This window comes from Corylus avellana, chromosome 1 (assembly GCF_965113065.1).
Source record: "Corylus avellana chromosome 1, dhCorAvel1.hap1.2, whole genome shotgun sequence".
Classification (NCBI taxonomy): domain Eukaryota; kingdom Viridiplantae; phylum Streptophyta; class Magnoliopsida; order Fagales; family Betulaceae; genus Corylus; species Corylus avellana.
This window is the reverse complement of record NC_142490.1, coordinates 9273993-9301025: the sequence shown is the minus strand read 5'-3', so window position 1 is coordinate 9301025 and position 27033 is coordinate 9273993. Positions and strand designations below refer to the sequence as shown.

At 36.4% G+C, this 27033-nt stretch overlaps 1 protein-coding gene across 1 annotated transcript; it reads left to right on the top strand.

The window, feature by feature from the left end:
* The first annotated feature begins 235 nt into the window (after positions 1 to 235).
* ARP4 (actin-related protein 4) lies at positions 236 to 19977 on the top strand. The gene is made up of 21 exons (XM_059579715.2): positions 236 to 355; positions 495 to 586; positions 2225 to 2401; positions 2505 to 2578; positions 3336 to 3416; positions 5227 to 5287; positions 5421 to 5470; positions 6378 to 6432; positions 7074 to 7151; positions 7263 to 7316; positions 8250 to 8303; positions 9671 to 9731; positions 11055 to 11106; positions 11328 to 11394; positions 14727 to 14789; positions 14894 to 14956; positions 15463 to 15525; positions 17324 to 17388; positions 18382 to 18450; positions 18800 to 18873; positions 19852 to 19977. Exons 1-20 carry the CDS (start codon positions 343 to 345, stop codon positions 18843 to 18845), a joined length of 1338 nt encoding a protein of 445 aa, XP_059435698.1. The 5' UTR covers positions 236 to 342; the 3' UTR covers positions 18846 to 18873; positions 19852 to 19977.
* The last annotated feature ends 7056 nt before the right edge of the window (positions 19978 to 27033 follow it).

Here is a 27033-nt window from a genome sequence, read left to right as displayed (position 1 = left end):
ACATGTTAGCAAGCATGCGTGGCCCAGTTTGAGATTTTGTGTTGCTCGTGGGTTCTCACCATTTAAGTAACACAAACCCATCTCAGCTAAAAACAAAAACTATTTCTGCACCCATCTTGTCAGCAAGCATGAGTGGCCCATTTTGTTATCACTCTCTCTCTCAGCTCAAAAAACAAAAACAGCTTGTACTTGTATAGACCATTAGATCTTATCAACGGCTAAGATCTAATAATTTGAGCTTCTCGTATTTTCAATAATAGGAGGGGATCCTGATCCCTAGAACACCGTTCTTCCAAAACCCTCACCCTCCAAAAAAACAAACTCTCTCTGAAATCTGCAACCATGTACGGAGGCGGTGAGTGCATGAATTTTTTTTCTTTCTCATCTAACACTTTCAATTTTATTTTATTTTATTTTTCGAATTTTCTCACTCATTAATTTTACTCTGCTTTTTTTTTTTTTAATAAAATTTTATTATTTTTGCAATTTTACAGATGAGGTATCAGCTATGGTAATCGACTTGGGCTCGCACACCTGCAAAGCTGGTTACGCCGGCGAAGATGCGCCGAAAGCTGTGTTCCCGTCTGTAAGTGCTTCTACGTCCGAGTAGTCAAAATTCGAGTGGCCTAGTCCACTCACTCACACTCTCACTCAACTCACAATATGGCCTTTTGCTGCTATTCTTGGCCCCAAAGTTCACAATTTTGAGGCCTAATTGGCTATTTAGTATGAATGCTATTTTCAGGAGATGTAACTTGCTGTGTTTTTTTCCATATATTACTTAAGCTCCGGTTGTTTCGTTAAAAGGATGTAACTTGCTGTGTTTTTTTTCCAAACAATTGGACCGTGACAGTTGTTCACATGGGTACATGAACTTTCTGTGATAAGATGTCACCGCAGCTTAATCTTCTCTCTTGAGTTGTTAGATGCAAAATATATTGTCCAGTGTAATATAATTTTTTGGACATTGAAGAAGTTTTTACTCCCCTTAATCTTGGAGGTTTGGGAACTAGGAGTTTGCTCACTTTCAATCCGGCTCTTTTGGGGTAGTGGTTATGGAGGTATGCTGTGGAGAGAGAGGGGCTTATTGGCAATAGGTAGTGGATAAAAAATATGGTAGTTAGGTGAGAGGTTGGTGCTCTAATGTCGTCACTGGGCCATACGGAGATGAGTTTTTGGAAAGATATTAGGAGGGTTTGGGATGCTGTCTCTAGTTTTGTTAGCATAGAGGTGGGTGATGGCGTTCGAATGAGGTTTGGCAAGTTGTTTGGTGTGGGAAACGTCCTCTAAAGGAAGCCTTTCCCGGTGTTATTTTGCATTGCTCAGGATAGGGATGCTTTGGTGGCTGACCACATGTTAGCTCATAATGGAGAGGTGCATTGGGATATGAATTTTATCATATTGATGCATGATTGAGAGGTGGACGTTGTTTCTTCTCTTTTCAATGTTTTGTATTATGTTTGGTTGGGTCAGGGGATGAAGATAAGATCTGTTGGACGCCTTTGAAGAGACAAAGGTCAAAACTTTTTATAAAGTTTTCATTCCCAATGTTGATTTCTCTTTACATTGGAAGAACATTGGGAGGACTAAGGCTCCTTTAAGGGTGGCTTCACTTGGATGGCATCCTTAGGGAAAATTGTCACTATGGATAATCTTCATTACTGTCACATCATAGTGATGAATTGGTGTTGTCTGTGTAAAAAGAGTGGGGAAACAATTGTTCATCTCCTTCTTCATTGTGATAGTACGGGAGAGTTGTGGAATGATAGAGTGGGTTATGCCCGGAAGGGTAGTAGAGCTCTTGGCATGTTGGAAAGGATGGTTTGGTCGGAATAATTTAATTGTTTGGCATGCAATCCCTTCTTGTTTAATGTGGTGCATTTGGAGAGAAAGGAATGCTTGAAGTTTTGAAGATTGCAAGAAGAGGAGTTCGGAGCTACAACTGCGTTTTCTTAAATCACTTTTTGTGTGGATCTTTGTCAACGCCTTTCTCAAGATCTCTAGCTTTGTAGCTTTTTGCACATGCTTTCTTCATTCTTGATGTTGTTGGATGTTTTGATCTTGTATACTTCTTGTTTACTTGGGTTAAGCCCCTTGCACTTTTAATGAATTTGCTTTACTTATTCAAAAAAAAAAAATTCTTGGAAATTGTAGTGTATTTTTCTTTATTCTGGCATGTAAAGCAGTTAAAAACTAATGTTAATATATGTCTATGCTTGTTAAGGTTGTCGGAGCAATTGATCAAATGGAAGTGGATGACACTGAAAAAACTGAAAATAACTCTGGATCTGCTGTAGATTCTAAAAACACTGTCAGAACGCTTGATTCTGAAAAAGCCAAGGGGAAACGCAAATTGTTTGTTGGATCTCAAGCCTTAGGTTTTCGCCGGGATCATATGGAGGTAAATTTTCTAGTTATTATCTGTTAATAGGGGGATTTTGATAGGATATTTCCAGAATGTTTCATGTTTTAAGGTTTTTATTATCTTTTCTGCTTTCTATTAGGTGCTGTCACCCATAAAGGATGGAGTTGTTGTTGACTGGGATATGGTTGACAACATATGGGACCATGCTTTTAGGTAATTACTGAGGGTGATATTCATCTACTTCTTTTCTGGTGCTCATGAAATAGAGATGGCTTGGGCTAATAAATTGTACAAATATTATATGATTGGCAAATAATGATGAACATATGATATCTTGCAGTTTGGAGATATGGCAAAGCTACTGTCATTTGTCCATCTTGAGTGGTAGGATAATACTTTAGAAGAGATCTTGAACCATCGATGTTGACCCATTATAGAATGAGGCCTCATTGTACCTGTAATGTTTCATTTCCAATTCCCTAAAACATGATATTAGAAGCCTAGAGTGTTGCCACCCATAGATGAGGTGAAGTCTGAAGGATCTCATAGTCATTGCTCTCTCTGTGTGTGTAGAAAATATGTTTATATGCTAGCATATCAAGTATTTACCTATGCATGTACTTTTACATTTAATGTTATATTCCAAACAACATAGAAATATGCCATCTCTCTTGCTTGAAAACAATCAAATTTTGTATGTAACTATGTGAAAGCATTTTGATTTTTTATTTAAAAAATCATTTATCAGCTTAGACCAATGAGTTCTAGTTCAAATAACACATCTACTTGTGAGCACTGGGCGAAGGTTTGCTTGTGGGTTCAAAACCCATAAGAGATGTTTGTTATTTATCAATAAAAAAATCAGTTATCAGTCTAGAAATTTGTACTTCCTTTCCATCTTATACTGTATGATTTTTTTTTTCTCAAATTATGTTTCTGTATGGTGTAACTGGTTGCCCTTTTGCTTTAGGGAATGCCTATTGATTGATCCTAAAGAGCATCCAATGCTACTTGCAGAACCATCTTCCAATACTCAACAACAAAGAGAAAGGTGATCTGGCACTGTGTAATATTTTTTCTTAGTTTTTGATACACTTGATGAGTGCTTCTCATTATCAACTCATTTTATTAGAGCATTTCGTGGATTTATAATCTTTATGTGAGTAGTATGGTTATTTTAGAGCTACTGAGAATTGACTTAATTTAGTCATTCCTTGCAGCTTTATTTGTCAGTTATTTCCTGAGTTATAGCTGGTATTTTTTTTCCTCAAAACTTTTGAGGAACAGATATTGGTAACTGTTGAGTGAACACTGCATAAATATGTTGACATTATTTGTGTAAACAAGGTCTTTTGTGATACAATGATAGTTCTAGTGTTTATGTTCTGCAAAATGAAACTGAGCGTTCGACAAGAAGCTATCTTGCACAAGAATTTCAGCTGAAACTCGGGGGAAAAAAAATCTAAGGACTTGCAAATTTTAGAGTAACTCCTTTTTAGGATATCTTTCATTAACTGTCTAGGTTCTGTCCTGATAACTCTTGTAACAATTAATTTTTGAAGTTGATCATTGTGAGAGAACAGCCAAACTATTTGTTCAACGCATATAACTTGGATTAAGGTGCATGTATGTACTTCTGGTCTGGAAAGATCCAACAGCCGCCATGTTGATGCAATTCTGAATATGAATGAAAGGAAAAGAGAGTTTAAGCTATCAAATTAGCAAGAATACCCAAACTCAATCCCCATGAGAAAGGGAGAGAAAAGCCCCAAATGTTGGCTGAAAGTTCATTCAATTCTCTGGAAAAAGCTGCTCTTACAACTTCAGAAAACTCTAAATAAGATAATAAGTTGATTCCCTAGTTAAGACACGATCACAACCACTAATTCAAATCTAATCTAACCGTTCTAGATCTGTCATGTAGTGGTCACATGCCTAATTAAATAGTCACATGACTTGTTACATAAAATTTAAAAGACTTAACATAAGAAAATACTAAAGTTCAAGACACAAAACATCAAAAAAATCAACTAAGATTGATCACATAATCAAACTTATGGACGCCTAGGCTTCCTTTTAGTGTTCCTCTTCGGATGATCAAGTGTTCATAAAAAGTCCTCTTCTATATTCTTTGCATCACATGTACTGACTTCAAAGTGAATAAGCTTGGACGAAACCTTTTGAGTGCTGACCTTTGCACTCTCTGCCTCAGATGGGTTACCAACAATTTAAGAAAGGATGATATAAGTTATCTGTGTCACAATTTTTTCAAAAGCTTTATGAGAAGATAACCTTAAGCAAAAGTGCAAAAGCAACTTATTGTGGAGATGATGATGTTAATTTGGGTGATTGGAAATGTTTTAAGATTTAAGATTATGAAAAACTAAGACTTAATATTGCTCTTTTAGAAAGTGGAATGATCTTACGCATAAAAATGTTGCATGTAGTATGAGCATAAGTGCCATCCTATTAGTCTAATAGGTTCTTTTTTAACATTTAAATTGGTTTGATTAATGGAGGAAAGTTTAATTTCATGGTTTAAATAGCACATATTGTTAAGTTCTATTGGATGGAAAGCATGGTAATTGATTAGTGGTTTCTTTATAAAATCTAGACAAAATAAAGGTTCTTGTCACACAGGGCTATATTCTTTCATTATCTGGCTCTAACTTTGCGTATTTGCTAAACAGTTTTTATTTAGTTATATTTTATTTGTTGATGATGAATAATTCTACCAACCTAACTCAATAAAGCTTTATTTCTTTTATTGATAACCAATATTAATGGTTTTAGGTCTTTGTATTTTATTCTTTAGGGTATTAGTTTGTAGTAAAAGAGTTTGATTTTCATGTATCTGACAGGACGGCAGAGCTTATGTTTGAGAAGTACAAAGTTCCCGCACTATTTTTGGCCAAGAATGCTGTATGCCCCTAGTGGACCCATGAACTCACTTCAAATTGAATCAGTCTGATTATCAATATGAATATGCTCTTTTTCTTCTCCTTTATCGAGAAATGTCAGTATGGTGATTGATTGGAGTGCTTGTTGATGCCAGGTTCTCACATCTTTTGCATCAGGGCGTGCTACCTCATTAGTTGTTGACTGGTAGGATATATGTAATTATTCAGTATCAATATCGGTTTGTCTTCTTGCATTACCTTTCTACCAAATGCTAAAGTGTTATTGTTTGACATCCCTTTTAGTTTAGGCCACTTTGTATATCATATTTAGATTGTATTTCTGTGATTATTTTGTGACATTTCATGCTATGGAGTAATATTGCTTGAATTTTAGTGTTTCTCGGGGCTTATCTTAGGAGTTTCATATTGGCTCAAACCTTCTGTCCTTTTCTTGAGTTACTTTTTCTTTACATTGTTTCCTTAGATTTTTATAGGTGGAATGGAAAACATTTGAATTTGCTTTAATATGTTGGGCTACACCGTTAAGACACCAAAAAAGTATCACAAAGCTGAGAAAGAAGTACTTGAAAAAAAAAAAGAAAAAAAAAAGAGAAGATATTTAAATGCATATATGAGCTCAAAAGACGAAGAGTATTGGATATGTTACAACAATGTGCTCCTCATTTCTGTAGTTTGGTTTCATTTGCAATATGCTTGCTGTTGCAGAGGTATTAGAAGTTTGAACACTGAATTTTATCAAGTTCTTAGTAAATTTTTCAGCACATTTTTGAAAGGGAATTAATCAATTCTCAATATTTTGGAGTTAAAAGAAATTGACTTATTAATTGATGTTATGTTCCTTCTGTCGTCTAAATGAATATGTTAGTAATTTTTTGAAATCTAAAAGAATGTTATTCCTTCTCTGTCCTTCTCCATGCAAGAAATCTGTTGATTAGAATATTCTGGTCAATAAAAATGCACTGTGTGCAATTGTTAAGTTTTTCCTTTTCACTTATATTTTGATCTAATGTTTATCCTCTTCTAATATTTCTTGATATATGTTAGAAGCAAAACTAATGTATGATATTTTCGATAATTACCAACTAATGCAGTGGTGGAGGATCAACTACAGTTGCCCCAGTGCATGATGGTTATGTTCTTCAGAAGGTATCGCCCACCTTCCAACCAAAAGAAAGAATGACTTGCTTCACAATTTTATTTGAGTTCATATTTTCTGTTTACGTGTCAAGCAAACTCAGTTTTTACCCAATTTCTACACACGGGATTCTTGCATGTGACTTGAGCACTTAGTTTTGAGAGGATCTGATTACTGTTATTTTTTTTTGTGAAATATATATATTTTTAACCAAGTTTTTATGCAGTATATCAATATGTGGGTGTGTGTGTTGGTAGCTTTGTGTGCGTGAAAATTTTCTTCCCTTTTATGGTGCTCCTTAATATTTTTAATTTCAAGTGATATTTGTGATAACTTCTCAATAAATCACATTGTCCTTTATGTACTATGCTGACTTATTGTATAAAAGTTATTAGCATGTTAGTCGATAAGTTTCTATGCCCATCTTTTGTTGACATATTCTATATTTTCACACAATAATGTTACTCGGTGATGATATAAGCTTCACTTTTAGAAGTTAACATTCATCTTATATGTCTATAATGTGGCCCCTCCCCCCACCCCTGGCATATGAAAGGACAATATTTGTTAATGCCCGTATGTTAAAAGTTTTGATAAAGCTTTTCTCAACTTGTAAAGATTCTTTGCCTTGTTATTGCATTTGCAAATATAGGCTGTGGCATCTTCTGCAATTGGAGGAGAATATCTCAGTGATTGCTTATTGAAAAGTTTGGAAAGCAAAGGTATTATGGTAAGTGGCTAGAGTAATTTTTTTTATCTTGAAAGACAAATCAATTGTCTCAAGGTGCTTAGTTTCCTTTCTTTTTAGTTTCAGAATGTTTTCTTCTTGTCTGTTGCACAGATAAAACCCAGATTTTCATTCAAGAGAAAGGAAACTCGGCCAGGAGAGTTTCAGGTATTTAATGATTATCAGTGGTAGTTTCTTTTGTGCACATAAGTCATTCATTTTTTTTCCTCTTATTTGTGGTATGGCATTGGAAGGTATCATATTTCAATCTCATGTCTTCCCTCACCTCCTGTGTCTTGACTTCTTGCTATGCTTAGAACCACAACATTATAATACCTACATGGTCAGGTAGCGTCCAAGTTTTATTGGAGAAGGCTCATGTGAGAATTGTTTTTGGGGGTTCAGAAACATTGGACCTTATTCACTAAGAATTAATGACTTCTTTAACAATGAATTCACTTGGTCCAAACGGGAATGTTGGCACTGAAATTTGGTTTCATTTGGCCGTAAGATATACCTGGTTCCCATTTGATAATATGACGTTCTGCTTATAATAAAAGCCCTTGAAATCCAAAAAGCTGATGGTTGTTGCCCAAGATTAGAGTTGAATTATCAGAAAGAGGTTTGTCTTCCACACCTTGACCACTGTTCCTCTTATGTGTCTTGGTGTATTTACCAAAAAGACTGATGCTTCTCTGTATGTGTCTTGGTTTATTACAGTGCTTCTCGGTTTGAGAATACATTTTATTGTTGCACTACTAGATAACTCAAGATTCTTAATTCTGCCTTCCATTATTATCTTGAATGAAAAGCATTACATTTCCTAATTCTGTATTCACATTTGCTTCTGTTGTATGCTTTTTCATGCTTCTCAGTGCTTCTCGGTTTGAGAATACATTTTATTGTTGCACTTCTAGATAACTCAAGATTCTTAGTTCTGCCTTCCATTATTATCTTGAATGAAAAGCACTACATTTCCTAATTCTGTATTCACATTTGCTTCTGTTGTATGCTTTTTCATGCTATAAGTCATCAGGTGCATTTGTTAACATTATTCAATACTGTCATTCTTTGGACACTTAACTTTTCTGAATCTCGCAGACAGTAGACATGGATTTTCCAAATACAACAGAAAGCTACAGGCTTTACTCCCAGGTCTGTGATTTCACAGTTATTTTTTTATTTAGGAGAAATGCTACTTGTACTCCCACATTTTACTCCCCCACCCTTACACCCGGACGTGACAGTTGCCACATTAGATTTCCACTATCTAGCGCCCATTTAACGTGTAAAATAGGGTTGCTTTCTGACATATTTGGGCAGAATACTTGGGCACAAAATCCAAGAGGTTTTTGGGAGGTATAACCCTCACCCTCTTCTTTTTATGAGCATTTTCACTTTCACAATCCAAAGGTGCAGATCGCTTTTTCTAGATGAATTGAATGAAATCCTTCAAAATCCTTTCAGTGAGCCTTGCGTTTTCTTCATCCTTATTTTTAGCAACTCTGATCTCCTCCCTACTTTGGTTGAAGGACCCACATAAGGCGGGAGAACTGCCCTCAGATCCTCAAGCGTGGTCATCTTTTTTCTTCTTATTGAGTTCCAAAAGAGTTTCAGAGAAACAAAAAACAGGAAAGAAATTGAATTTCAAAGGAGTTCCGGAGAACTAAAAGCAAGGCAAGAAATTGGTTGAGAGTACGGCCAATGCTCTTTGGGTCTCTTGCTCTGTTTTGTGCTTCTACTTTGTTTTCACAAACCAGGCATTGGTCATACTTTGTTATTAAATTGACTTTGTTTTATGTACTTTATCAAAAAATGGCTTACTTTGTAAGTTTTCAATAGCTTGCTGAATCTCTGACTCACCCATCTTTTCACCAACCTTCTATCCCAAGAAGCTACAAGAATGTGGGTGTACAATACAGAGGCACAAATTGATCCAGAGAGATTCTCCTGCCTTATATGGGTCCTTCAGCCAATTTCTTGCCTTGCTTTTAGTTCTCCGAAACTCCTTTGGAATTCAATTTCTTTCTTTTTTTTTTTTTTTTGCTTTTCTGAAACTCTTTTGGAACTCAATAAGAAGAAGAAAGATGACCACGCTTGAGGATCTGAGGGGTGGTTCTCCTGCCTTATGTAGGTCCTTCAACCAAATTAGGGAGGAGATTAGAGCTGTTGCTAAAAATAAGGATGAAGAAAACACAATGCTCCCTGAAATGATTTTGAAGGATTTCATTCAATTCACCTAGAAAAGGCGATCTGCACCTTTGGATTGCGACAGTGAAAGGCTCTAGAGAAGAGGGTGAGGGTTATACCTCCCAAAAAGCCCTTGGATTTTGCGCCCAAGAATTCTTCAGATGGGGTTTGGTTTGGGATAGTGGAAACTATCTGCCACGTCAGGGTGTTAGGGTGAGGGAGTAAAATGTGGGAGCTTGGGTAGCATTTCTCTTTATTTAGATGATTTATCCTTTATATTTTATATGCTAGGAGAACCCTTTCATTTTTTTCTGGTCGTTTTCCTGTTGCAGAGGGTAATCTCTAGTGATATTAAGGAATGTGTATGTCGAGCCCCAGATACTCCATATGATGGTTTGTGTTTTCCCATATGTACACCTCCAGCTGCTTTTCTACTCTGTTTTTGCGCATTACATTTTTTCTAATTGAAGATTCATATATGCATGTATGTCTTTGCTTAACTTATTTGGGTAATGTGTGTTTTTTTTTTTTTTTTGTGGTTACTGCTTTGTCTGCAAGGATGTTTCTTGTAGCAATTCATAAAATTTGTGAGTGCATTTTCGGATGTTTTCCTCATTGTTTGAAAGGCTTCTACTTATCAAAAAATAAAAAAATAAAAATTGTAAGGGTTCCCTAACTCCTGGTGATAGTTCCAGTACCTGATTCTTCCATACCTTCCTCCACCCCACTCCAGTTTGTTACTTTTTAGGGGGTTTGGGTTGGGAATGGATTGTAGATGACACATCTTGGATCCTCGAACGTTAATTTCTAGCAAAGCATGTTCTATATAGAATTAATGTCTTAATTGTGCAGCATTAGACGCTGAGAGGACTCGAACATGTGTGGACACATGTTGGATCATGGCATGTGGCTGACATGAGTTGGAACAGTGTTAGTTATTGTTGGAAGGAATGTACTCAAAGGTGCCCCATCTAGCGGATACATTTGGCAATATATATTTTGGTATCTTTACTCATGGGTGTTTGAAGATAAATTTATCTTCCTAGATTAAAGGTCCCCTGTATAGCACAACCATATCTGCTCATTAGGGTTTGAGGGCCAGCCATGAGCCTACTACTTAAGGACTACTGAGATAAATTAATTCTTTCAAAACTAGGTTAAGTTGAATCTTGGAAAATGTACAAGGTTCAATTTAACTTAGTTTTGAAAGAATTAATTTGTCTTAGTAGTCCTTAAGTAGGCTTGTGGCAAACAAAACAAAAAAGAATCTTGGAAAATGTCAGGCCTGAGAAGCCAAGAATTAATACTTTCAGATTAGCATTATAGACAATATACAATTGGTCTTGTTCTTCTATATTTAACCTTGATAATCTTGTTAATGCTCTTAAGATTAAATCTCCACTGCATAAGGAAATGTACAAGGTTCAATTTAACTTAGTTTTGAAAGAATTAATTTGTCTTAGTAGTCCTTAAGTAGGCTTGTGGCAAACAAAACAAAAAAGAATCTTGGAAAATGTCAGGCCTGAGAAGCCAAGAATTAATACTTTCAGATTAGCATTATAGACAATATACAATTGGTCTTGTTCTTCTATATTTAACCTTGATAATCTTGTTAATGCTCTTAAGATTAAATCTCCACTGCATAAGGAAATGCTTTGATCTTATAGACGCATCAATCATACTAAGCATTCTCATATAGTGTCCTTGTTGTCACAGAAAGTGCTTATTCAAACATTCCAATGACACCATATGAGCTACCTGATGGCCAGTAAGTCCCATACTCTTTTGTTACCTGTAATCAGATTTCATCTTGTTTCATTGCTTTGCATCTTTGAATTTGTTGGTTCTTGTCTCTGTAACCTTTATGGATTCATGAGACACAATGTGGCATCATAACAACATAATATTACCTAGTTTTATTCTGCTTGATAAGCTTTAAATTGTTATTTCTAATATTGATATCTAGTTATTTTATTCCACATAACACAGGACAATTGAAATTGGATCTGACAGATTCAAGATTCCTGATATTCTATTTAATCCATCGTTGGTTCAGGTGGGTGGCTTGCAAATTTACATAGTGTCAGATTTTTATATATATTTTTCAGATAAATTGAAAAATTAGGGTGCATATCTGATTATATTCTGTTGTTATTTTCTTTTTCTAGTTAGGTGTTTCTGCTTGTATACTTCCAGTGTACTTTGGGGGGCCTTACACTTTTAATAAAACTTGACTATTACTTATCAAAAAAAGTTATCATCTTTCTCATTCAATTCAGACTTTTAATATTTGTCTTTATACGTTAATCTTGTCTAGTCTATTATGATTCTATGGGGTTGAGATAGCTAAGTCATTTTGCCCGTTTATTGGCTAAGTTGGATTCTACCTTTAAAAGTCCAATTGGCTCTCTGTTAATTCTAACTTTCTAACTTTAACTGGTAACCTTTTCTAGTACATTGCTTTAGTAAGACACTGAAAGATAAGTCTTTTGCTCGAACACGGTAGAAATTAGATGTGGCTTTGCCAATCTCTCTCATCTATGTTGATGCAGTTTGAAGTTCTGGAGATGTCTGATTGTTGTGATGCTGAAAATATTCATCAATGGTGGAGAAAGGATTTTTGTAGTTGTTTTATTTACTTGGCCTCTTTTTTTTGATAAATAATGTTATATAAAACAAAAGCGTAAAGGGGCGCAACCCATTTACTCAGGGAGTATAAAGGAAAGCGCCTAAGTAGAAGAAGAGAATAGAAAGAGAAAATCAGAGAAACTTATCACTAAAAGAGCTAGCCAAGCTGCTGTCCAAGTGAAAAGAGTAAAGAAGAAAAAATGAATGAGCTAAGGAACAGACATGTTGTCACTTATGTCAAAAAATTTTGGAACTGTGTTGCAGCATAGTCTCTAGACTGTCTCCAATAGCTTGCATGATTTCTGTAGCTTGCTTTCTCTAGCTGGGGTGTCAGATTTTTATGCTGAGTTTTTAAAAATGATTGTGGAGACCCAAGGGGTAGCTCAATCGGCTCAGACCACACCTCATGGAGTGAATGTTATTAGTTCGAATCTTCCCTTCTCCCTCCCCTTAGGGCCAATTACCTAATAAAACATATATATATATACTGTTAATTGCTTTAGTGATACTATTCATGTTCTGAATAGCTCACTTGTAAGCACCATGTGATTAATGAGAACTTTTCTTAACTAACAACAGTTTTCCTGCACTTTAGCTTATACCCAGTGTGCGTACCATCTTCCTTGGGTTTTGGATATGACATTTGTTGAACCCCTTCTCCTTTATTAGTTAATTGGAGCTTTATTTTGCCATTTTTGATTGTATAAACACCAGATTCAATCAAAAAGCCAACTTACTCTTGGCTTTACAAGATTCAAAATGCAGTGCCAATATTTCTATCGGCTCATGAGATTGATCAACAATTGAGTCCTACTCGTACCAGCCTTTTATCTACTTCTGAAGACTAAGCTACCCAATATGCCACTCTCATCTGCAATCAATAGAGTACCTCTTTCTTGGCTGCAACGTAGCTAGAATCATTTGGCGTGAACTACAATGGCCCATTAATACCTTCATCTTTGCTGACCAGCCCATTCATGTTTGGATTAAATCTATTTTGGATCCCCATGCAACTCTTTCTATCACGTCGGTGGAGGTGCATCATTTCCAGATTTTTGCCTCTATCATCCTGGATTTTATCTGGATGGCTAGAAACTCCTCTGTCCAACAAAACTCCAATTAGATCTCCACTACAAGCCAGGAGCATTTGAGGGCTTGGTTTTGTTTACAAGTTGTTGGTGTTGATTTTTTGTTGTTGGTTGTATTGATGATCAATCCATTGTTGTTGGTTGTGGTTGACTATTGTTGGTCGCATTGATCATCAATCAATCGTTGTAGTTGGTTGTCGAGATCCTATCGGCCTTAGTGTTTTGCGGTGAGATCAACTGACTTTTGGTGTTTTGCATTGAGATCCGACCGGCCTAGGGTGATTTGCGGTGTGTTCCAACCGGCCCTTGATGTTTTCCGGCAAGATCCTACTGGCCTTGGTGTTTTACGGCAAGATCTGACTGCCTGTTGTAGTTTTCTAGCAAGTTTTTGACCAGGATTGAGGTTTTATAGACTTTTTTTTTTTTTGTTTTTTTTTTTTGTATTGTGTGCTCTAAGTTGTTCCAACTTGAGGGGGAGTGTTAGAGTTTTTTTTTTTTTTTTTTTTTTTTTTTTTCATTTGCTTGTTTCTTCCAAGCTGGGCTTATACAATATATATGTTCAAATTTAAGAGGGAGTGTTAGAAGAGTTATTAGGGTTGTGGGTATTTTGATCATTGTTATATTTCTCAAAACCTAAATAATAAGGTGTGAGGTAGGCTGTGCAACAACAACATCAAGCGTTACAAGCCTCTACCTTTCTCTAAATCGTTCATGCAAACTACAACTGGAAAAATTGTCTTCTCGCCTAGAAGAATGGTCTCCCCTTTTCAAAAAATTTCATCAAAGCTATCTTTGATGTAACTATGAGGGATCCCTTTTCTTTCGCCATAGCTGTTTTCAATGATGAAATTGGACTCTATCTCAGCTGGAGCTGAATGTCTTCCTCTTGAAGTTAATTCCGAGGAAGCTTGGGCAGCTTTGCTGGCAGTGACCCATGCAGCAAATATGGGCTAGCAAAACCTAATCCTATGGAGATTCCACGTTAATCGTGGCAATCTAGCACAAAGACTTAGTTTCTAATTGGCACATGTCCCCCTTAATCTCTGACATGCAGCAACATCTCAAGCTTTTCTCAAAGTGGACGGCAAACAATGTTATAGAAGTGCCGGCTCTCGGGCACATGATGTAGTTATATGAGCTGCTTCCCATGATGTTTATGGAAGCATTCCAACAAATTCTTTCTCTCACTCTCTTCTCCAAACCCCCCACCCACCAATTAGAATCAAGAGTCCCCTTGTTTATTGCTTAGAAAAAAAAGGTTCGTAAATTCCTCTGACAACACTTTGTAATGATCAGTTGAATGCTGTGATGTTTATTTCATAGCTTTTCAGTGCCCCATAGTTCTAGTTTTGACTGAATATTGGCTGCATTAATCTCAAATTCTTACATCGTAGGCACAAGAGCACATTTGGTTCCTAAATGTTATCCCTCTTTAATTTTCATTCACCTCAGTGACTGATCATTTCTTGACAAGTGCATGTGCAATAAACATCTGATCTTCAGTTTTAGTATATGTGCGCTTACCCAAAATATTAATATACATATGCAAACTGGTTGAACTGATATTTAGATCTTAGAGGTTTTGTGCACATATCTACTTGGTAATGCAAATTCCCTTTTTTCTTTTGGTGTTTGTTCATGTTTCAAATTTTGTTAATGATGTAAACCTCAGACAATTCCTGGTATGGATAATTTTGCGGAGATTGCTCCTTCAGTTCGTGGTTTGCCACAGATGGTAAGGTCCTTTTATTTCGTTATGGATGTACACTTGCATGTCTTTGCGCTTTAATTATTTTTTCAATCACTCTTCAATTACTGATTTCTTTTTAATTTGTTCAGGTAATAGACAGCATTAATAGATGTGACGTGGATATTCGGAGAGAGCTATTCAGTAGTATACTGGTAAACTTAATATGTGTCAGCTCGCCTCTTTCCTTCTCAATTTTCTTCCTTGAAATGTCATGTAACATTCCTACTCCAATCAAATTCTTGTCTTTGTTTCTTGTTTGTTGTAGATTATAAAATGCAACTAGGTATTGAAAACTTGAGTGTAACCTAGTTTAAGTTGGATATCTTATAATATTTTCCTTTTGGTGGAAAAATTGATAAAAGTATTATAGTTTTATAATGTATCATGTCTGCAGACTTCATAGTAGCTTAATTGGGCTAATTATTATATCAAGGATATAAGCTTTCCATGGGACTCCTTGACGTGTGCTTCAGAGACAACATTAGGGACATCAACTAATTTCTTAATGAAACTGGATCAGACATCACAATATATATATATATATATATATATATATATATATATATATATATATATATGATAGAAGTAACTTTCTTTGTTTACTCTAGCTTGGAGCATTTTCGAACTAATTTGGTTCTGCTGTTTCTCTTGCATGCAGCTTGCTGGTGGCACAGCATCAATGCAACAGTTGAAGGAACGCCTTGAGAAAGATTTGCTAGAAGTATATTTTTTTTCCTGAAGCACTACCTACTGTGTTTTTTTTTCTTCTTCTCCTTTGTTTTTTTTTTTAATTTTTTCCTCCCAACTCTTGGTGAACTTTCTGGTTGGTACTGTTTTTTCAATGATTATATAGATTAGTCTCATCTTGCAGTGGGCTTTAAGTGTTAAATGACCTAGTTCATGTCTAAGCCCCAAGCCCAAGCCCAAGCCCAAGTCCACGTCTAAGCCCAACTCCATAAGGGCTTTGATAGTGGCCCATAAGTGGTTTTTGAGTCCATAGCCAGTGTGGGACTATCTGGCCAGGCCCATGGGTTGCCCGCGGCTGGTTTGGTCCTGGCGACTTTGAATGGGATTTTCCAGCTTGTTGGGTGTGTTCCAGTGAGTTCTGTTGTCGCCGGTTTCTTATTCCCGCTGTGGTTGGAAAGCTCATCGATTACTAACCTGATCCTGGTGATGGTTGTGGGTTTGCCCTTTGGGTATGTTCCGGCTGGGTCGCCGTTGTCTGTGGTAATAGACCTCTGTTATGAGCCTAGATATTTGGGAATGATAATTGGTAAATAAAAAGCAATAAAAACACTATGGCACTTCAAGGGGCCAATCCCTCTATAGCACATGGCTATAAGCTCACAGCTTTAGATGCAAATACTTTGATACCTTTCATTAAGAAATAGTCTCACTTAAATACACATGATGCACTGATAACTGCTACTAACTTACTGACCCGCTTACACCTTAACTGCTACTGCATGCTCATTATCTCACTAACACTTAACTGCAATTGAGTGTCCCATTTCCTACTGAATGACCCAACTGCTACCCCACTACGATGAGCCATGTTCATCCTCACCAAAACCTCCTGGAAGATGGAGGATCAAAGGCATACTAACTAAATTAAATTACATTTACGCAATAAAGATAAGTAAATAACATAATAGGCACCTACTAATTAACTATTATTAGGCTGGTGGTTCTTCTTCGCCGGTTATCTGTGAGTCTTCCCCGGCTGGGTTGATGTTGGTGGTGGCTACTGACATCACCAGTGGTCCTTCCCTCTTTGTGCTTTGGGCGTCTTCTCTGAGTGTTTGTTTCTCATCTTAAGGACAAGTTCGTGGCAGAATGGCTTTAGGGGTGTGATCTATATAGGAGGGGAAGGAAGTAGTTGGTGTTTGTGGGGAGTTTTTCTTGGGTGATTCTATTGGGTTTTGGGGGTATTTTTGGAGGGTTTTTGCTGGGGTTTGTCATTTGTTTTCTTCCTGTGGGGCTTCAGGTGGGTTTTGGGTGTCTTTAGTGTGTTTGTGGGGTCCATGATAGTTTCTGGTGGGTTTTGGGAGGGTTTTTGCTGGGGTCTTTGCTGTTTCTTGGGTTTTGGGCTTGTAAGAGCACCTTGTGTATACGGCCTGTGTATTTAGGGGTGCCTTACACTTTTTCAATAAAGTTCTACATTACTTATAAAAAAAAAGTATTAAATGACTTGGTGTTTCGACAACTAAATAACTTAAAAAGTAACATCTGTGATCTTATTGTTCGAGTGGCAATTCTAATAATTTCATCCAACTTATCATCTGCAATCTTCAGTGGAACATTCAAGCCTTCAACTTAATATTTTAATGTTGTAGATCCCACCTCAAAACACCCACACCCACACCTTATGAAAATCATGAAAAATTTAAGATTTATGCGGAGTTCTTGCTTGTCTGAGATATCATTAGGCGTTTCTCTTGTATACTTTCTGTGTTGCGTTTTCCGCTTGTAATGATATTTCGATTACTTATAAAAAAGTAATAATCTTCAATGTGTAGGAGTCTCCTCAAGCTGCTAGAGTTAAAGTATTGGCGAGTGGAAATGCAACAGAAAGGAGATTCAGGTAGGAAGCATTTTACTTTCACTCTCTCTCTCTTAGTGTCGGGTGTGTATATGTGCCATGTTTTATATATATATATATATATAGTTCCATTAAGACAAGGGTGGTTACCAGCAGACAAATAAAGGAAATAAGACATCATGTCATATTGACTAATTTCAGAAAACAACCATTATAACGTTCCTCCCCTGGCTCATGTATCCCAGGATTTATATTGATTGAAATGCTTCATCATATTGCTATGAAAAGAATGTGTAGTTTTTGAGGGATTAGATTATGTACCGGGGTTGATGTAAATCTAAAAAGATTTTTTTTCTTTGGTTAGCCCAAAACTTACATCTAAAAAAGACGAATTGATTTTTCTTTGGACTGATGTTGAGGTAAATAAGCCTACTCTAACAACCAAAGACGTCTGTAGTTAATAACCAAATCTCATTACAATTTCTTATCTTACAAGATCTAATTTTACAATGTCTGAGGACTACTTGTGCTGCTTGAGCGAGGGGACATCCTTTTTATCCCGAGTAAAGGTGGCATCAATTTGACATGTCTGTCTCTCTAGATTTCTCTTAAGCTTGGAGCATAATGAGGATGTACATTTCTGTAGGCTTGAAGCATAATGTTATGTGATCTCATGCATCTGTATACAATAAGTGTTTTAGCATGTTTTACTAGGTATCTTCGGACTAGGACAACCTAGATATAGACCAATTCCTTGTGCACGGCACGGTTGGATCTGATTAGCTTTCTACCTTAAGCAATTTCAATCTATTGATCGTGACACTTTTATTCACATCATCAACCCCACCCCACCAATGAAATCGTAAACTCTATTTTATGTGCGGCAGCCTTTTAAGTTTTGAATATTATACTTCTATAGTAGGTGAAAGAAGATGTCTTTCTTTGATTGTTTTTTGGCAAAATTCTTGTATGTATATGACATTCATACATTGTTGCTTCGTCTAACTTATTGTTGGTGCTGAGTACTTTTTGCAGTGTCTGGATAGGAGGGAGCATATTGGCTTCTCTTGGTTCATTCCAGCAGATGTGGTTCTCCAAGGCAGAGTAAGTTTCACCTTTTCACCAAGATTTCGCTTGGAACAGTGCAATTAACTTGGAGTTTAGATGAGCAATTTAATCCTTTTACTATTTTTAGTTTCTTATTTATCCGAACAAAAAATTGACGTCGTGCTTACGAAATCAGTGTTGAGCATTAAGTGAAGAGAAATACTACACATACTCCCGCACATTCTCTTTTGATGGTTCACTATTGGATTTTGGATTCAATGGTGATTTTTAGTGTCAGGTCAAAAAGTGTGCATTTAGAGTGTGTGAAGTATTTCTCATAAGTGAATACTTGTATTTTTTTATACGTTATTTCATCATTTCACTTTTTGTGTGCTATTATCAACAGGTATGAAGAGCATGGGGCTTCTTATATTCAAAGAAAATGCCCTTAATATGCCATCTTTCTTAATGAATGGGAATGCTAGAGGCTTGTATCCTTTGCTTAGGTATTTAACTTCTGGATCTTTCTTATGTGCTTCATCACACTAACTTATTCAGGCCTGTAAAAGCTCCAAAGCCTGTGTCTGATATGTACACAACTCAAAACTGTAGATTTTAGCTTCTTAATTTGTAGCTCCATTGTCTTCTTCCCGTAGATAAATTAATGCCCCCATGGATTCTGATTTTTTCGTGAACATTATTTAAGTTATTGTAAGTTTGCACCAAAGTTGCTGTAGTTGTGGAGGCTATTGGAAAGACAGTTTTTAGATTATTTGGGTCACTTTAACTCTCTTTCCATTCAAGGCTGCATTGATTGTGTAAGCTAATGTATGTAGGTTGTTGGCATGAAGGCACCACAACTCAGTTACAATGCTGGTGCAGTCCGTGGAACTACTAATAAATTAAGAGAAATGCTATTTTGCATTCTTCTAGTATACTCACTTGATGTTTCATGCTTGATTTACCTTTGAATTTTTTTTAGTTTTTATTTTTAATTAAGATTGATGTAAAAGTCAATTGAGCATGTTACATCAGCTGAGAGATTGCAAAATAGCGTTTATCATAAAGTACACTTTTTTCATAAAAATAGGAAATAATCATGAATATTGTTAGTTTGTCTCATGCTTCCTTTCCTCGGATAGATGATCATAATCAATCTTCTTTTTATTATTATTATTTTTTTCCCCAAAATGAGACTTAGTAGAGTTATATGGGTTATAAGTATTTATATATATAAACGATCTTTTAGACACCATCTCCATGGGACAAGAATCTTCTCCATTTCAAATGAAGTATATGCTATCCATTTCATGTTAAAAAGGCCAGGATTTACCATACCCCTCTGGACAGACTTGTTTTTATTGGAGTTTGTTGTTGAATCTGAGGGTCCAATTTTGCCCACCCTTCTATGAATAAGTGTGCAATTTAAAATCATTATCGTACAAGTATTTAGATAATAGGAATGATGTATGTGCAATATACAACCGGAGGCTATAACCAAATGTGGTATTTAATAATTTTGATTATTATTTTATGCTTGCTACTGATATATATGGATGACCATGATGGGAGAACTTGTGTGTACATATTGTTGTCCAGCAACATCGTGGTAAATTTTTTTTTTTTACGGCATAAATTTTTATTTGGATTTTAGGTGGAAAAATTAAAAAAAAAAAAAAAAAAATTGAGCCAACCAATACCTTTTGAGGCAAACAGCATTTATAAATAAGTAAAAGCTCCTCGTTGTCTCTTGGATTTAAACTGGGTTAGAACTAGAATTTTAGGTGTGAGTGGGGTAAAACTAAAAAAGAAGACTCTTTGAGTGGTAAAAAAAATAATTTTGAAGGGTCTATATCATATAATTTTGAGAAAATTTGAAGTTTTTGGGGGGTCTATGCTCCCCATGTATACATGTAGTTCCACACCTAGCTTTAAAACTTTAGCTTTTAGGAAAAAATACCCTATAGGCCCTTGAGGTATCACCTTTTACCAAATCCCTCTCTAAGGGTTAAATTTTACTGATTTATGCTCTTCGAAATTCTGTTAGCAAATAGGTCATTTTGTCAAGGTTCTCTTATTTTTTAAAATGTTATGCCATGTAACACCAAATTAAAAGTCGACACGTGTCACAATAACACAATTAGCATGTTTGTCTAGTTGTCCCTGGGGTGGCTGGGTTGGCGCGCAGCCAACCCCCAGCGAGGCCAAAATTTGAGAAAATGTGCAAATAGATGTGTTGTGATCCTAGTGGGGCCTAATTTGGGATATGAGGGCTAGATTGGGTCAGCTAGTAGGGAATAGGTTTAAAGGCTTAACTTTCCATGTTCTATCAATTCTGGAGCTTTTGGCATATTAATTAGGTACTTAACATTTAGTATTAGAGCATACACTATGTCATGTTTTCAAATCTCAAAAAAGAGCTACTTAGTGCCTGAATGAAGCCGACACAAAAGTGAAAAGGTACAAATTTGAAGTGAAAGCCGCTATAGAGTAGGCCACCATGAACATCGTCACAAAAGTGTGGTGGATTGTTATGATCACGGTAAGCCCACTTTGAGGTATGAGCACTAGACCGGGCCAACTTATTATGGGATGGGTTTAAAGGCCTAATTTTTCACATTTCAGCTTTTAGCATATTGGTTAGGTATCTAACAAGATGAAGCTTTTAGCATATTGGTTAGATACTTAACAAGATGAAGAATTAAGCTTCCAACCGATTTGAAGGACTTCAAAACAAGGCCGGGGGACCTCCAAGTTTGGGGAATTTTATTTTATTTATTTATTTGCAATTACTAATTATCTAGTGATGAGTTGGTTACATGTGAGAACTTAAAAGAGTAAGAAATTTCATAAGATTTCAATTTGTAGGTGCTTAGGCATACTGACACAGTTCACTCATTTAACATTTCATATTACCCCAAGTCGAACTCAAATTCACGGCCAGGTGTCATCCTCTCAATGGTAGGCTTTTCCAGTAACCCGCCACCTTTCCCTATCCCAGCGGCGGATACTGTCATCAAAACGCTCCAATTCGTGCATTGCTTGTAAGTAGAGTACTTATCCCCTACGCAGGGCCACAAGCCATAACAAGAAACTGATAGGTTCCAGTCAGAGTCAATAAGATAAATTGATTATCTCCACTTGGGGTGGGAGTAACCACAATACAAATCTCCACCTAGGGCTGGAGGAATACTACAATACAAACACTTTCTTCTCTACCTTTTCTATTCTAATAACACAAATATATATATATAAACTTAATACAACAACAGTTACTACTTTTACTAAAGAAAACTACCCACAACCTAAGTAAACTACCCACTTAACTAAAGATAACTACCCACAATTTAAGTAAACTACCCACTACCAATGTTAACAAATACTGACATTAAAGGATAAAGTTAACAATTAAAGCTAATAACTACCACCTATGTCTTAACTAAGGATGATGAGGTGAATGTTGAGTCCTATGAAACCTATCATTCGCCCTCCATCGAAGAGGAACCTTGTCCCCAAGGTTGATGTGCAGAAATTGGTGTGGTAGCATCCGAGATCGTCGTCAATTTTTATTTATTTATTTATATTTTATATTTTATTTTTTCGAGCCAAATGAAGAAAGCACATCGTCTTCTTTTTGCAATTGTTGAGCCATAAAGGAAGATGTGGAACTGGGATGGGAAGACAATTGTGTTGTGGTGCAAAATCCATCGGTGTAGCGGAATGGGTGGAGCAGCGGCGTGTGGCTGTCTGGCGGCAAGTGCAATGGTTTCTGGAACTGCGGTTGATTTTGAGCAATTTTTCGGTGAGTGAATAGAATGGCTTGGAAAATCAAAGCTAGAATTCACTGTGCCTTTGATCTATCCTATCAAAGATCGCATCCATTTCTTCCCACAGGGTCATGGTTGAGATGTTAGATTGTTTGGATGGATGAAGGTTTGGATGGGATGGCTCTGATGGGTGGTAGTTTTTAGCTTCAATTGTTAACTTTATCATTTAATGTCAATATTTGCTAACATGGGGTGGTAGGTAGTTTACTTAAATTGTGGGTAGTTATCTTTAGTTAAGTAGGTAGTTTACTTAGGTTGTGGGTCTCTATTGACACTGACCCGATGGTAGCCCTTTCTCTTTTGGCGGCTCCACTCACCTATCAGTATTTTAATCTAGCCCATAGGTCACCCCCTTCGTGACTCGAACCCCTTGACATAATAGCTAGCTCTAATACCAAATGATACAAACCTTGGGTAGAACTCACCCTTGAAAACCGACTTACAAGGGAAGGGTGCCCATTTATTTTTTGGTGGTTCCACTCACCTATCAGTATTTAATCTAGCCCATAGGTCACCCCCTTCATGACTCGAACCCCTTGACATGGTGGCTAGCTTTAATACCAATTGATAGGTCCTAGTCAGAGTCAATAAGATAAATTGATCATCTCCACTTGGTGTGGGAGTAACCACAATACAAATCTCCACTTAAGGCTGGAGGAATACCACAATACAATTACATTCTTCTCTACCCTTTCTATTTTAATGACACAAATATATATATAAACTTAATACAACAACGGTTACTACTTTTACTAAAGATAACTACCTACAATCTAAGTAAACTACCCACTTAACTAAAGATAATTACCCACAATCTAAGTAAACTACCCACTACCCCATGTTAACAAGTATTGACATTAAATGATAAAGTTAACAATTGAAGCTAAAAACTACCACCCACGTCTTAACCTATGACGATGAGGTGGATGTTGAGTCCTATGAGACCTATCATTCGCCCTTCCTTGAAGAGAAACCTTATCCACAAGGTTGATGTGCAGAAACTTGCGCTGTAACTGCTATGGTGAAAGGTGCATCCAATATCGCAAGGATCATCGTCAACCTTTTTTTTTTTAATGTTCCAAGCCAAATGAAGAAAGCACAGCGTCTTCTTTTTGCAATTGTTGAGCCACAAAGGACGATGTGGAACTGGGATGGGAAGACGATTGTGTTGTTGCGGTGCAAATCCATCGGTGTAGCAAAATGGGTGGAGCGGCGGTGTGTGGCTGTCTGGCGGCAAGTGCAATGGTTTCTGGAACTACGGTTGATTTTGGGCAATTTTTCGGCGAGTGAATAGAATGGTTTGAAAAATCGAAGCTGGAATTCACTGTGCCTTTGATCTATCCTATCAAAGATCGCATCAATTTCTTCCTACAGGGTCATGGTTGAGATGTTAGATTGTTTGGATGGATGTAGGTTTGGATGGGATGGCTTTGATACCAATTGATAGGTCTCGGTCAGAGTCAATAAGATAAATTGATTATCTCCACTTAGGGTGAGAGTAACCATAATACAAATCTCCACTTACGACTGGAGGAATACCACAATATAAACACTTTCTTCTCTACCCTTTCTATTCTAATGACACAAATACATATAAACTTAATACAACAACAGTTACTACTTTTACTAAAGATAACTATCCACAACCTAAGAAACTATCCACTTAACTAAAGATAACTACCCACAATCTAAGTAAACTACTCACTACCTCATGTTAACAAATATTGACATTAAATGATAAAGTTAACAATTGAAGCTAAAAACTACCACCCATGTCTTAACCCATGATGATGAGGTGGATGTTGAGTCCTATGAGACCTATCAGTAATCCAAGTCCACACTGTCTTTTAAGAATTCCCTACCTAAAGAAGAAAGCACCTTTCCCCAGTGCATGGCTCCAAAACAATGATAACTCCTTGAATGTGGTGGTGGTCTGGAGGTATTTTAGAAATAGCCATGCTGAACATTTTGCTTAAACTTTTGTACAGAGTTTTGATTTTGCTTAAAATTTTGTACAGAGTTATCCCTCACAAGCAATAGTCATATCTTTACTATACCATCTAGAACTACCTAAATCACACACAAATGACCACAATGAAATCCTTCAAGAGCAAACCAAATTTCTGAATAAACCCCAAATGGCAATTCACAGTTTCATTCAGAACATTCAACAAACATATAGCGCACAATCTTATTTGAACCCTCCGAACCATATCCAGTAAAACTTCAAGAAATAAACCAAAACCCCAGTTACGAAAAAATGGGATTGATCCAAACCTATGATCTCTCTTCACGTATAACATCCTCAGACCCCGGCATCTCGTCCACCAGAACCGTATCAGGGGAAATGGGCTCCTGTTTTTGAGCGTTCATGACGCTTTCCATGTCCCTTAGCCTTGTCCGTACCACACTCGTAACCAGTACTGCAAGGGAAATGCTCATTTATATCTACATATCAATATATGTTAATTTATGCGTATATGTAACAGAGAGAGAGCGAGAGAGAGAGAGGGAGAGAGAGAGTACTGGCGGCGGTGCCGAGGGTCCAGACCCAGAGGATTTTCAAGCCGGGGCTCGTTTCTCTTGGCATTGTGTTATATTAGTGACAAAACTAACAAAGGCAGGTTTAGAAAAATGGTGGATGCTTTGCGTAATGTCGATATCCGGGGTACTACCGAGCAAGGCAGCTGCTCGGGGGAGGTGGAGCTGAGCACACGGCACACATTCACCAGAGCCTTTTGGGTTTCCTTAGGCCTCAGCATCAAGCAACTGGACCTGTAAAGCCCAATATAATGAGACCATTCTTTCAATCATGCTTTTTCAGTTTTTTCTTTTTCACCTTCTTTTTTTTTTTTTTTTTTTTTTTTTTTTAGCAATTTGGTGTCTATATAAAAAAAAAAACAAAAAGCAGAAGTACACGTAGCCACAAACTAACATTCAATTTACAATGTTTATTCTTAAAAACCAAAAATTACCTTAAAATTTGTTAGGGTTAAATACCTTACTCCCTATGTGGTTTACCTTCTTTATTTTTTGCCCCTTACAGTTTACTTTTTTTTACCAGAGGTACTTCTGGTTTGCCTAAAGATGGAGATGGCACATCCGTCTAAATTTCGTCTAAAATTTGATGAAATGTCACGTCAGCACCAATAACAAATTACACATGTCCATATAATTAATTTAAAATAATCATTTTGTAAAAAATTAAAAACATTAAAAAATATTAAAAAATTATATTTAATTAAAAAAAAAAAGTTTGGGGGTGGCCCAACGAGCCCAAGGGGGGTGGTCAAAGGTTTATAGCCACCCCAAACTTCTTTTTTTTTTTTTTCAAATTTAATTAAATATAATTTTTTAATTTTTAATTTGAAAAAAAATATATATTTTTTTAATTAATTATATGAACACATGTTAATTTGTTATTGGTGCTGACGTGACATTCCGTCAAATTTTGGACGGAATTTAGACGGAGGTACCATCTCCATCTTTAGACAAACTAAAGGTACCTCCGGAGGTACCATCTATGTTTTTAGGCAAACTAAATGTACCTCATGTGATAAAAAATAAATTCTAAGGAGCAAAAAAAAAAAAAAAAAAAACCAGAGGAAGAATAAGTTATTTAACCCAATTTTTTAATAGGACAAAAATATCCTTAAAAATTATAATTACTTTTTGGGCACGATTGAGCATATTGAAATTTTGAGGTACAACTCACCTATTGTGTGTGCATAGCCTATCTCGTCTTAATTCAAACAAGAGTGCATTCTATGAACATTGCTACGAAAATGAGAAAACACAGAAACATTGGGCCGACACAAAGAAACGGCCCATGAGGCCCACTTCATCCAAGATACACAAAGGCCGAACAAGGCCGATTAAGTATGCGGATGGGCCCAGTAAACCGGTCTTATATTGCCATGCCAAACAGGGGATCATATGAAATGGGGTTACCATGCAATCTCCCAGATTTCACAGAATAATATCATCTAGATAGTCAAGCCTAAACTCCAGGATTCAAATAGGATCACGTCTCTAGTTGCTATGTCCAAATTCCCCTGTACGAGGGACTTTTGGCCCACGGTAAACCCTAACTTAAGTATTGAAGTTATTTATTGTCGGCACACACCAACAAACTCTTTTGCATTTCTTTTTCTTTGCAGGTTACGTCATCTCAGTGTCCATCGAACGGAAACTGTTCCAACAATATTTATGCCAAAAAGCTATTGGATTGGGTTGCTGTCCATTTCTAACTTTTTTTTTAAAAAAAAATTAAATTTATACTATTTTTTTTTTCTAATTAAAAGTGTAATTGGAGAGACCAACTGTGGCTATTTTATTTGAGTATTGCACAAGAAGAAGTTAGATGATGAGAACCACATGCATTCCAGGCTTGTGTCAATTTTTTTTGTTTTTTTTTTTTAAAAAAAAAGAAAAGTAAAAGGGAGTCTCAAGACTCAACTCTCAAGTCTTTGGAGGTTTGAGACCAACTTTTGTTTGGGACTTAAAATTGCAAAAGTCTAATCTAGTGACCAGAAAAGAAACACTCGTGATTCATATGTATTTTCAACTTTATTAACTTCTAATTTTAGATTGCCTATTATTATATTGATATAAAATTAATCTTGAGCAAAATGCTCTATCATACAATGCCAAAGATACAAGTTGAAAACTTTACAGCCCCAACACTAATTATGACGTACATAATAGCCGCTAGGACTATTACAAAACAACACCTTAAAAATATCATCATCACAGTCAGTATATAGATCTGCAGCATAAACCTACCAATCACGTCTCTTTTCAATGTCTTTTT

Excerpts from the sequence above, each read along its gene's own strand:
- ARP4 (XM_059579715.2), top strand. Across the intron at positions 5,471-6,377 it reads ACCTCATTAGTTGTTGACTG|TGGTGGAGGATCAACTACAG; the intron begins GTAGGATATATG and ends CAACTAATGCAG. Across the intron at positions 6,433-7,073 it reads ATGGTTATGTTCTTCAGAAG|GCTGTGGCATCTTCTGCAAT; the intron begins GTATCGCCCACC and ends TTGCAAATATAG.